Source organism: Chelon labrosus, assembly GCF_963514085.1.
Source record: "Chelon labrosus genome assembly, chromosome: 2".
Classification (NCBI taxonomy): domain Eukaryota; kingdom Metazoa; phylum Chordata; class Actinopteri; order Mugiliformes; family Mugilidae; genus Chelon; species Chelon labrosus.
This window is the reverse complement of record NC_140338.1, coordinates 27,515,021-27,528,435: the sequence shown is the minus strand read 5'-3', so window position 1 is coordinate 27,528,435 and position 13,415 is coordinate 27,515,021. Positions and strand designations below refer to the sequence as shown.

At 43.3% G+C, this 13,415-nt stretch overlaps 1 protein-coding gene across 1 annotated transcript; it reads left to right on the top strand.

The window, feature by feature from the left end:
- The first annotated feature begins 2,321 nt into the window (after positions 1–2,321).
- Positions 2,322–10,236, top strand: metrnlb (meteorin like, glial cell differentiation regulator b). Its single transcript, XM_084569654.1, has 5 exons — positions 2,322–2,669; positions 3,972–4,155; positions 4,259–4,484; positions 6,152–6,211; positions 8,622–10,236. The coding sequence occupies exons 1-5, from the start codon at positions 2,575–2,577 to the stop codon at positions 8,936–8,938; spliced, it is 882 nt and encodes a 293-aa protein (XP_084425780.1). The 5' UTR covers positions 2,322–2,574; the 3' UTR covers positions 8,939–10,236.
- The last annotated feature ends 3,179 nt before the right edge of the window (positions 10,237–13,415 follow it).

Below are 13,415 nucleotides of genomic sequence, written 5' to 3'. Positions count from 1 at the left end.
TTTAGTGTCTGAATTTCTAGATCTGAATGATAATAGTTGTAAAAGCTCTTCACCAACCTAAACAAGGACAAAAAAAAGGAACAATCTATCTGTTGCATACAGTTATCTGAAAACCATTTCTCTCACTTTCTCTGCCCCACCGCTCTCGTATAGGGAAGTATGAAGTGGCATATCAGTGTTACCAGCCGAATGTTCTCCCCTCTCCTTCAACAACTGCTGTCAAGTTGCCCTTCAGCAAGGCACTCAGCCTAATACAAGCCCAGTGCAGTTGCTCCACAGGCCCCCGAAGGTAAATTAAGATTTCTTAAGAAGAGAGAGGAAATAAAGGTCACGGAGGCTGAAATGAGAGATAGAGGAATGTGTGTTTGTGTGTGTGTGCGTCTCGGCGAGGAGGAGGCAGCGTGTGGACAGATGAAGCGTTCCTCCTGTCAGGCCGCTTGAGAAGAGCCAGGTGACCGCAGGGGGGGGTTGGTGAGGGGAGAAGGTCAGAGGCTCTTTCGCTGCCCTGTAAATACTCCACATGGTGAAGGAGCATCTGAGGTCAAACAGCACATCAGCAGCAGCAGCAGCAGCAGTCCTCTGCTCTGGTGACGGGATTAGGCTCGAGCTCAGGCTCCTTCTGCAGTCTGCTGGGTTTAGGGTGAAACTACCTCTTTTAAGGACCCAAGATGGGTTTTACAGATGTGTTGGACTTTTTTCTTTCTTTTTTTTTTTTTTCCTGTGAAGGCTTAATAATAACAAAGTTTAGCCCTGTAGTAATAATAATAATGTTTTTTCGCCCTTTTACAGAATGTAGTTTGTCAAGCATGCTAACTATTAAAGCAATGTTTTTACAACCTGGGTAATACATAAGTAGATTAATACGTTGATCCTAAAAAGTATTTATTAAGCATTAATAAAGCCTTTTGGGTATAGCTGTGAACTGGTGGTTGGAGAAGCGGCTTTGGGACCATTAGTTCACTGGCTGATCCCTTCTATGTCCATGGCTGAGGTCCCTTGAGAAAGCACAATAAATAAAAATAAATAGTTAATGCAGAGAATTTTTTTTTGCACGTGTGTACATGTATGCATGGCAGATAAATGTGATTTGATATTGATTTAAAGCGTTTACATGCGTTACAAAAGGCCCACTTTATATATTCAGTGTGTAAGTGTGTGTGTGGATGCCATCAGTATCAGTCAATAAATGCAACAAAGCCAATAAATAGTCCAAATACTTTCACTGGCAGACCATGCCAACACAGATGCTTCGTATAAAACTCGTTCTCACAGGGATATATTATGAAAGAGATAGTGTGTGTGGATGGGAGGGAGTTGGTTACAGTGTTTCTCGAAATGCGTTACATTGCTCTGGCTGTCCGGGGGAATGTGACGAGTCAGTAACATGCTTACCGTTTCCACTGTTTTCTCACGGGAAAACCGCCCCAGATCCAAACAGGCGTTTAGAGCAAATGTGTGACTTTTTGTTCCATTGGGACTTTTTTTTTTTTTTTTCCAACAACACTACAGCCTATGGAAATTACGTAGGAGATCTGTAATGGTGCAGGAAGATTAACCACAGCTACCAGTAAAATATTGTCTACAAAGGAGAAATACTCGCTTAGATGATGCAGCCAGGTAACACAGGAGTGCATAAGCCTGAATAAACAGTGTCTAGCAGCAGGAGACTGACTGTTTGAGATTTTTATTTTTTTGGGGGGGGCTGGGGCTGGAAGTCATAGGACGCTGCTGTTCCAGACCTGCATGCTGATCTAATTTTCACGGCGATAATGTGATCCATGTGTTTATAAAACCAGCGCACAGGCACTCCTCGCACAGCTTTGCAGGCTGACATTTTTTTTAGTGACCTGTTGGACTTAGAGGAGAAAAAAAAGAAGAAACAGTCATTACTATTATCTCAAAAATCTGTTTGGCAAACAGAAACATACTTGGCGCTGTGTATTCCATCTGCAAATATGTTTCTGTTTGCACACTGCAGGTTTGGTTTCACTTGAACGCTTTTATTTGCACTCATGCAGTGTATTTTGGTGCATTTGTGGGCCAAGTTTCTTTCTGTTATTTATTGTTTTCGTTCCCAACGGTCAGGCTGCTCCCTCCTTGAATGCTCGGTGTGTAGGTGCAGCCGAACGTGTGTAGAAACTGGATGGTATTTTAATGTAGAACCGAGAGCTCCGTCTACACATATCTTTCCGGTGAGTCTGTGGGCGTGGCTTGGAGCGAGCGCTCGCGTGTCACTCAAGCGGAGTCCGCTGCTGGCACGCGCCCTCGCCGAGGCGAAGCGGTGCGCACGCAGAGAAAGTTTTTTAAACAGTCCTCCGTTGTCCTGCTGCGCGCGCGCACCGCGCTCCTTTGACAAACTTCTCGTCTTTGTGCTTTTCTGCCTCACATGAAACCTTTGCCTTAAAACCGACCCGCCATGTAGCCTGCGCGCGCTAAACAAAGCATTCTTGGATATTTTAACGCGGACAGCTGCAGTTCGGGAGCCGCAGAGCGCGCGGCTGGCTGGCTGGCTGCTGTGGTGTGGTGTGGCGTGGTGTGCGGGATCCGGTGACCGCCGGGTCGGGTAAAGCCACCATGCTCCGGCCGTGGGCTGCGCAGTGGATCGCTGCTGTGCTGCTCTGTCGGGCGGTGGCACAGTACTCCAGCGACCAGTGTAGCTGGAGAGGAAGGTGAGGATGGAGCTGAACAAAGGGATTCTGGTCAACCACTGTTCAGGAGCAGATGTTTATGATCCAGGGATGATTGGACACCATTTATTTAGGGATGTTACAGGGCTGTTTACTTGTGCACGAGAGAATTAAATTCCTGGATAATACACATTATTAGGAATTACTGTTATAATGTTCAGTTTATCTAAAAAAGGTAGTAATTCAACTGATGATCATTTTGGAGGGTGTAGTTTATTTATTATTACTGAATTAAACTAAAGTGTTTTTGTTGTTTAGCCTAGCACACAGAGGAGGGTTGTCAAAATAATAGGTACATGTGTCGGTACAATACAATCCAATAACACAACAAATCAGAGTGGAATCAAGAGCTCTCACTTATTTTAAACAAATGCTGAATAGCCTCCACGAAGATAAGGATCGGACTGCTATACTGGAATGAATTGGTTTTCACTGGTGTACCTAATGAACTGGAAAGTGATTGTTTTCTGGTAACGCAGAGCAGCGACTTCAGTCATGTGTTGAAAGGGAGCCCGTGTCTTTGATCTGGTTTTATTGTTCGTTTCGTCGGATCTCTGCGGGATCCGATGAGTAATCTCGCACAAACATGTTTAATTAAGATCCTCGGGAAGGCACTCGAAGGTCAGGGTGAAACAAAAGAGACGTGGGAGTTAGGGATGTTTTTCTGCCCGCTCTGTGACATCGCTTGTGGTTTCTGCTGAGAACTGACGTCAGATCTCGTTATTAATCCGTAATGTTTTTTACCGGAATCATTTAACACACTCACTCTTCTCAGAAAGGAAGAAGACTGTGCAGTGAAGAAGAGTGGTACCTTCATTTGACTTGGGCTGCTCTGACTTAATTCTTCACACAGTCCATGTGGACGAAATCTCCCTTTTTAAGATTCTGGAAATGTGCACAGGAATGTCTGTGCTCCAGTCCCTGAGTAAATACAGCCACATGGCGCCTTTGATCACTCCTCCAAGTCCCCAAGTCATAAAAAATGAAAGCGTGTACTTTGCACTCTGCGTTGTAAAGTTTATCCACCTCCAGCTTCTAACGACTTAATCAGTTCCATGGTGTTGAGGTCGCTCATGCTCATCAGAAACAAGTGACCGATTTCTTGGCAGCTGCCACAGTTGCTCTAATGATTAAATCCCCTCTGTATGCTTCTTTAACCTTGTTGGTTGTTAAAGATTTTCTGCACTCACGACAATATTTTAAGCGTCGTGGATATTTAATGCTGGTCCTATTTTGTATTCTATATGTGACGTCTGTAAAATCATTGCGTCTTCTCCCCTGCAGTGGTTTGAGCCACGAGTCTCATCGCAGAGATGTGGAACAGGTCTACCTTCGCTGCTCTCAGGGGTCTCTAGAGTGGCTCTACCCAACAGGGGCCATCATCGTCAACCTGCGGCCAAACATAGAGTCCTCATCGGGACACATGTCTGGTCTCCATGTGTGCATCAAGCCCCATAATTACTCCCAGGTAGGGTGTGAAACCAATATTAAGAAATAAACCGTGTGCATTTACAGTTTGGCTGAATTTTCCCGGTAGATGTGGCTTTTCTAAATAAATCCGTCCTTGTCAGGGTTCTCATGTGTACCTGGAGCAGGCTGGGGATCTAAAGCTGGTGCTGGCAGAGGAGGACCAGGCTCGGGGAGCGGTGCACTGTTTCAGCCTGGCACAGGGGGCTCTGTTTGTGGAGGCAATCCCACAGGCCGACATCAGCCGGAGGATCACAGCTTTCCAATATGAGCTGGTGCCCAGTCGGGGGCCAGGGGCGCACATGTACCCATTCCTGCACCCTGGTTTAGGTAACATGTTTTTTCCTTTGTTCGTATTACCCTCTATCTTGTGTCAGGTTGTTTCCATTAGCAGAAAGACTTGTGCAGCTTGAGGGATTCATTTTGTGATTATCTGTCTGAAAAGTGATACTTTTTTGATATTTTCTCATGCCTCGTGCTAGTTTTTAAAAGCTGAAACACACATTATTCAAATGTGATTTGCACAACTCTCACAATATGTTTAATATGAGTGATTTCCCAAATTTCCAGTATTTATCACACCATAATGAACATGTAGGAAGGGACTATTTGAAAAATGCTTATTGTTGTTGCATTCGTATAAGTTTAAAATCTAGGTAGAGCTGCTGTGTGTTATTGGAAAATATATATATTAAATAACAGGCACGTTTTATGAAATCATTAGTTCGTAAACACCGATCAGCCACAACATTAAAACCACCAACAGGACAAGTAAATAACATTGACCATCTTGTGACAATACAAAGTTTTTGGACCTGGCATTCTTGTAGATGTTACTTAGACATGTAGCACCCACCTAGACCAGACCAGACACCCCCACCCCATAGCAATGACACTCCTTGATGGCAGTAGCCATCCCCAGCAGGATGCAGCCTGACACAGACACACACAAAAAAAAGTTAAGGAACAACTAAAAAAAACATGAAGAGCAGCACAAGGTGTTGACCTGGCCTCCAAATTCACTAGATCCCACACTGATCAAGTATCTGTGGGATGATCCACAGAGTCCCCTCAAACCCATAGGACCCAAAGGCCCCCACTAACAACATAATTTCAAACTAATATTGCATTCATTTGTTGGGATGTCCAGTTAAGGCACCCAGCAATCAGTTATTTGTGCATTTAAATGCACCAGCATGTGAGAGATTTGAGTACATTTCCCTTCTGCAGTGTAGTTAATACCAAATTATACTATAACATCAAAAAAAAAAGTAAATATTTACTGAGATTTGTTCTCTATTGCAGTGACTGTTTTGACTGAACTGGTTAAATGGTCTGTCAAACTCCTACTTGACTCGATTCACTGACACAAAGTGAAGGTGACGGACAAGAACTGTCTCGGAATAAAAAGGCGTTTTGAAGCTAAAGGCCACACATTACTGCTTCACCCTTGTTTCTTGATCTCGCCTAAACGCGGCCTCTTTCTGACACCCTCCTCCCCCATTTCCTCGCTCCCAACTCTCCCTTGTGTCAGCCAGACATATGAAAACAAGCAGGCCAATCAAAAGGTCTTGTTGGGGTCAAGCACAAGGGTCAGCCAATCGTCTCTCAACTGTCAATCAAGAGAAGACCCCCTCTCACTTAAAGCAGGGAGTTTTGGGCGGCCCACCCGTATGAATGAAGAGGTGTGGTGGAGGGGAAGGGTGTGCTATCTTAAAGTCTTTCCAGTGACGCTTCCTGTCTGGCTGTTTTACAGCTGTTTTTATAGCTGACAGGGTCAAAGGGTAATTCTCTGATTACGTCTCATCTCTCACCTGCTGTTATCATTCACACCCACTCTATATTTCTTTTGATGTCCGATAAACACCCGCAGACACACTAAAGAGGGGACGTGTAAATGGACTCGTATAGTAATAAAACTACTGAGGACAATAAGATTGCCTGGGTGTTTGTGCCAAAATTAATGTTGTATTCTCTATTCCTGTTTTCTGTTTTAGTTACCTGTAAACCATGCTCAGATGAAGAAGTCCTAATGGCTGTGTGCACCAGTGACTTTGGTAAATACATACACACAAATGCACATGTACATGTTTGGCTGCTGATCAGTATTGGGTTGTCAGTGAACATCTGCAGACTTAAGCGCAGTTTATACATCTGTGGGACACAGACGCTGTAGCCTACGCACGTAGCCTACGTCGGCGTGAGCCATTTATACTTGTGCGCTCGTCAGTCTGGCTCACTCTGTGAAAATACCAAACGCTAGTCGGCGCTGTGTCTTTTTTGCCATTCGGGTTCATGTTTGTCATTTTTGTTGCTACTTTCTGCTTCACTTTTAACAATGCCGACTGAAACTTTCAACAAAATTTCCATGTTTAGATTAAAGAAGATTAAATAAAGTCTCAGCGAAAATTTGTAATTTATAGTAAACAGCTGACTTTCAATGTAACTGTGCTAGCTAGCGCTTATAAAGTTAAGCTAGTGCTTGTTACGTCTGGAATAGTATCCTTGGTTTTGACTAACGCTCTTTAAATAATTGTAAATATCCATGGTCCAAAAATCATGAGTACAAACATCGGATTTTACAGTTACATTTCTGGGGAGGTGCACGTCAGGCTACAGCGTCAGGGTCTGCGTAGGGTCTTTGTAGGGTCTGGCCTGTCAAATTGACGCAGAAGTAAAAACCGCGCATTAGTTTTTGTGGTGTGTCCTTCACCACTGGCAGCTTTTTCAGTCAAATAAGAATGTTGAATTGGCGACGGACACCGTCGGTGAGGGAGGTCACTCTGATTGGCTGTTTAACTTAGTGAACTAATGTACACAAACAGGACGGATGAAAGTAACAAATCAAGAGGGCAGACACGGAAGGCTTTTTCGTTTTCAGTTCATCTGAGTCTTTCTTCATGTGAATATTTCACAAAATATTTGTGTCATGAATAAACTAGACCAACTGTATTTTCCTCTTTTGAATGGCAAATACAGACTACTGCCACTTGCTGGTTTGGCGAGTTCTATTGTGTCACTTAGGCTATGTGCTAGTTGGTTGTTGGCTGTAGTTGTTGCGGTTCGTTCAAGTGCAACTTTAGGCTAGGCACATGCCTCTGGGGGGGGGGGGGGGGGGGGGGGGGGGCGACAGCACTATCAGCATTTGTTGCTGCCGGTTATTTGATATTGGTTTGGTGTATCTGGGCCCTAAAGGAATAGTCTGACATTTTAGAACATACAGTGTACTTATACGCTTTCTCCTGGAGAGTTAGATGAGTAGACTGATACCATGTCTGTACCATCAGCGAGGTTAGCTTAGCACAGAAACAGGGTCTTGTGTTTTTCTGGAAGAAGTTCCAAAAAGGCTTCTGCAGTTATAAACTTGGAACTGAAGAAACACTTGAGAAGATGACAGATGAGAACTTAAATTTAACACATATATCGTATTTGCTTAGTTCATACAGAAAAAGTTATGTTCTGGGTATCCTCAGCTAAACCCAGCTACATATTTACCATAGAGACATATGAGTGGTGTCCACTTTCCATTTATGTATTTCCCAAATTGTCTTTTAAATCAAGATTGTAAGCTGCATGATAATGTTGTATTGAATTTTCCTTGATATAGGTATAAATATATGTTCTTGGATTAGTTCAGTGGTTCCCAAACTTTTTCTGCTGGGACCCCCTTTGGTATGTAAGAAAATCTTCACGACCCCCGAATCCCCCCCAAAAAAAAATAATATTTTCAGACTCCATTGTAGTTCTTTTGACACATTGTAATTAATACAAACCTCAACCTTTTTTGAACAAATAAAAGTAAACTTTATTGTGTAATTATGTTCAGTGTAACAGGTTTGCGTTTGCGTGGGAGCCCGTCAAAAACTTGTCCATCTCGCTAGCAGTGTCCTTTATTGATTCGTTCCATCTACAGGGTGACACGGGAATCAACTGTCGCTCCGATCCCATCCTGAGCCCACAAAAATACTCCCGTCATATCCCGATCACGTGACTACCTCCCTAAAAACATCCTGTCCCGCAAAATCCCGAGAGAAAGACTCCCAAATCCCATCCCGCTCCCTATGTTGTTATCTAAAGCTGGGCGCACTCACCGCATTACAGCGTCATTTTATAATTTAATCTCCGGCTCCGTCCTCCGTCCCGGTCCCGCCCGCTCCCGTTGATTATTTGCTCTATCCGGTCCCTATCACGTTACCAACAGTGAAATTGACTCCCGTACCGAAAAATCGTCACCCCCCCTGCAATGGCTCTGCGACCCCCCTAGGGGGCGCGTCCCCCACTTTGGGAACCACTGGATTAGTTGCACAAGCAGAGAAAAGTCAGCAAAGTGACTCACTAATGTCACTATGGCTTGGTTTGATTGCTTTCAAAAGTAATTTTGTGCTGAAAAGTTTTCTACGTTTTTGTATGAACGTTAAATTGATTTTCTCTCCTTCTCTTTATCTCGCCTGTTTCCTGTTCCTGTAGCTGGCAGTGGTGTTCTTCGAGGTGTGACGTCAGTTACCAGTGAGCATTCGCCTGTTCTTGTGACTCTGAGCCGGCTGTTTCATCAGAAGAGCAGGGTGTTTGCATGGGGCGGGGCCAAAGGACAGGGCTGGAGTGGACATGTCAATGTTCCCGTACAGTGCAGTGTGCATCCAGGCGAGGATGAGTACCTTTTGACTGGCTCCGTCCATTTTGGTGAAGCCTGGCTTGGCTGCGCCCCTCGCTACAAGGACTTCTTGAAGCTGTACAGGAGAGCACAGAAAGCAGGAACAAACCCCTGTCAGATCAATACAAACTAGCACAAGGAAAGTCAGCGAGGAAGACGTGCGAAGAGGAACAGACTGAAATTTGGATGAAGGAGCCGTAAGGGATAAGCAGGCTTATAGATCCCTGGTCCTCATTAAAGTCTACTTCTCTAGACTCTTTACCATGCTTTGCAGCTTGTTTTTGCCTCGCAGCTGAACAGATAGTTGGACAACCTGAATGTTTTAGCAGCCAAAATGCTGCATCAGCTGAGATGTTCTCATTTGACTGAACTTGCATACTTCATATGTAAATGTGTTTGTAAATCTGTGCATGAGCCACAGTGAATGAATGGATGATGTGCTGAAATTTAAATTTAAATCATTTTTATTCTCACGATGATACTGCTCATTCTTGAAATGAAAGTTTGCTTTGTAAAAAGCTTTCTGTAAAATTTAGGAGTCTTCTGACAGAAGTGTATAGTATGCAGCTCTGTGAGTCTTTATGTACTACGTTTGTGTGCGTGTGTGTGTGTGTGTGTGTTTTGCTAATGAGTTTAAAGGGTCTGTACAGGAAATTAAATGACATCTGTCTTTCTGTTTATATACAACTCTTCTAATTCCCTGTCAGTGTGCTACTACTTCATCTCTTGATGTATGAACAAAACTGTCCTCATGTGTCTCAAACTGCACCGCACCGCAAGACTTGGTTGGCTTGCAGATAATTAAATACAACTAGCGAGAGGCATTCATAGTAGAAACAAAAAAATGACCAAAAGTTACCAGCCTCTCCGTCTGCCCACATGGCTGCAGACAAAGACATATTATCCACCTAACTACCCAAAAGAAAAAAACATTATGAGTGCTCAGTGACCATTAGCTGGCAGGAGAGCAGCAGTGCGTCAGTGCTGGCGTCGCTACCCCTGTGGAGCTTTGATGGGCCACTGTTCTGGTTGGCATCCTTTTCCCCTGCATGTGTGTGCGTGTGTGTGTGCATGCATTCACTGCTGAGTGAAAGAAGGAGAAGCAATTATATTTTCCACCGTCGTCGACCAGGTCCTGCTCTGGAGCTAATGTCTCTCTCTCTCTCAAGCTTCATGAAAGTAACTGAATTATTATCATCACAGGCTCCGTCTAAACAGAGTGCTGAAATTACAGGACATGCATTGTATACTTCATGTAGGAGTTTAGTAGTGCAGCCTGATAGCAACAGAAACACGCCTGTCAAAATAAATAGCTACTGTCAGAAGGATGGATGGTTGAGGTTATTAGGGCTTGATGGGTGGAGAGCTGAAAGAAGAGGAGGATGTGTGAATGACCTTAGAGGGGTGTGTATGCCTGCTGTCAACAGTTGTGTGTGTGTGTGATGCTTTTTTTCTCTTTCCTCAGGAAGAGCAAGAATGGATGGAATGTCCTCTCTCTCTCTCTCTCTCTCCACACATGTGTGCTTGAATGGCTATCACTGTGAGGACACTCATTGAGGAAATGTATTTATCTTAGCTTTAACCATTACAATTAAATATCTAATTCTAATCCCAGTCAATTCTAAACTCTCAAACAGCTCTTTTGAGATGTGTCAGAAAGTAATGATGGGCCAAATTGTCCTCGCTTTGTCTAAAATTTCAACTGGTCTTCGCAAAGATAGCCACTAAAGCACGCGCACTTGCCATGTGCATCTGCAGACAAATCAAATGTGTAGTAATTTAATATAAAAATAAACCATTCTTTAATGTGCAGGTGTTCCAAAACTGGTTTTGTTTCATCCAAAGTGAGAGTGATGCATGCAGCATGCCTGCAAACACGCTGCTGAGCACTTGCCTGAAGGGACACTTGAGCAATTTATTCCTGCACATTTATAAAGTTTGGAGACACGTGCCATGGATTAAATAAATTACTGTCAACACTGGGGCAGTACAGACTGCTGCACACATTTTAAAGAGAGCATCATTTAAAGTAATTGGAAATAGGAGTGGGCCTGTTCAAAGCAGATGCTTTATGCATCCGCTTTGAACAGTAAATGCACAGAAATGAGAGGAAAAGCAAGAGTGGTGGGAAATACCCCGAAAGAACTGGAGTTTCTGTTGAGTTCACACGGTTCAACGCAAACTAAACACACCTCTAAACAACAGCTAGCTAGTTCACAGCTAACATGCAGCGGGGCAGTGCAGGTTCTTTGTGGAGAATGAACACAACCCAGTGTTCAAATGTTTGTGAATAACCGATGAATCCTACATTTGAACTACTTTGGTTGGACCCTCCTGTTTGTAGCCTTCTGTTCAAGATGTGTAGGTGAAATAATATAATTTTGATTAAAGCTTGTTAACATCACATGAATGTAAGCAAGAAGGAGAAGCTAACAGAGTAAGACATAGAGGGAGGCATTAACACATAGCATGGAGGTTTAAGATAGATCCTAAAGACCTGAGAGGGTCGCCTATATATAACAACCCCTATACACACACACGCACACACACACGCACACACACACGCACACACACACACAAGTGCTGTGTTGGTGTGTGTTTGTCTTGGGTTGTAGTTTGAGAAGACCATAACACACGCGCCTTGCGCACTGCCGACATGCAATCAGGCCGCACTGCAGAAACCCAACCCACCACGGCAACACCCAACACCCCCTGGCAACCCACCTTGGCAAAAGCCCAGCTCGCCTTGGCATCCTCGCTAATTCGGGACACACTTATCCCTGCGCACAGCGGTCTTAATGTTAACCTTTTCGGTGTGAGAGTGTGTGAGATATGGAAACAGTTTGTGCTGCAGTATGCGAGAGGCACAGCTGAGCGGTCAGCTGGAGTCGAGGGAATGGCTGAGCTCAGGGAAAATACACATGCATGCTTCCACCCACATTCACTGGCATTTTATAATGCACCGGTCAGGGTGGGGTCAGTAGTTTTACACGGGGGCACTGTATTTTAGGTTGTAAGTATGTCTGGGTCCTAAAGGGGGTCTGGAGGACATTTGGTGAGTCTTTATAGGAACTGATGCACTTAACAAAGTATACAAACAGACTTAAAATAGGTGATAAATCATGATTCAGCTTAAATAAACAGACTGAATTCTTCTATTAAGTTCTATCAAGTGACTAATGGGAAGTTCAGTGTTTAGTGCATGTGGAAATCGAGCAACAGCAAATGAAATGACGATAACATATGCCTAGGGAATATTTTATTCAATTTGTCTCCCTCACAAACCTTAGTTAAATTACTATTAGTAGTTTCAAATGTTAACTGTCACCAAAAATCTCACACATTTCACAGATGATGTTTTCCGTCTTGTAGCCTATCAATTTACAAGTTTGCATATAACTCGTAAAGCAATAATGTACAACAAATATTGTGTAATTCTGGCACAAAAACATGTTTGAGCCTATAAAGAAACTCTGAAAGGCTGGTAAATGAACATTTGTCCTGGACACACATGATCATTTTCATCCACGACAAATAAGACACCTCTTTTTAATCAGTTGAATAACAACAACATTATTGTATTAATTCATTAAAAAAAAGTCTGTATGATGTGTCCTATTGTCCTCTACTCATAATCTTTTGTAATCTGTTCTTTGCGGTCAGAAAAATATGACACGACAGTGTCACTTTTGAACTAGTTCAATAACTTTATCACTGAAGATTTACATGCTTCAAAAGGAAGAAAGAGTTTTAAAACTAGAAAATAAATCATTTTTTCTTAAAAGAATAAGAATAAGAAAAACCTTTATTTGTCCCACAATGGGGAAATTGCAGTATGCAACAGCATACAGAAAGGGCAGAGAATGCACAGATTGAATAGTCAGATATTGCACAGACTGGTGTAGCTGGGTTAAAAAGTTATTACACCTTGTGGTGTAATAATATTGCACATATTAGGAGTGCTAGTTTTGAAGCCTAACAGCAGCAGGAAGGAAAGAACTTCTGTATCTTTCCTTCACACATCGAGGGTGAAGCAGACTGTCACTGAAGCTGCTCCTCAGTCCTGTCAGGTCACCGTGCAGGGGGTGGGACTCATTGTCCAGCATGGAGGACAGTTTAGTCAGGACTCTCCTGTCACCCACCTCCCTCACTGAGTCCAAGGGGCAGCCCAGGACAGAGCTGGACTTCCTGATAATCTTATCCAGCTTCTTCCTCTCCCTCTCTGTGATGCCACTGTTCCAACACCACTCCATACAGGATGGCTGACAGAGTCCACAGAAGGTCTTCAGGAGTGCCCCTTTCACTCCAAGTCAGTCACTGTTTTGTTGTTCATGTAGTTCGTCATAACGTTACAATAGGTTGGAGTGCCCCTTTGTGGCAGCTAGAAGAACTGACTACAGACTCTAAAGGTGTCTACTTAAAATACCAAATGAAGGACATACTAAAACAATAAAACATTTTTTTATTCTCAACAGCCTGTGATTGTTTTTTCACAGTCTCTTCAACTACTTATTTAGAGCTATCATGAAAAAGTCATAGAGAGTACAAAAAATGGAATTGTCATAAGGGTGTAAATAAGTTATAGTTTAAAATGTGTCATTTAAAAGACA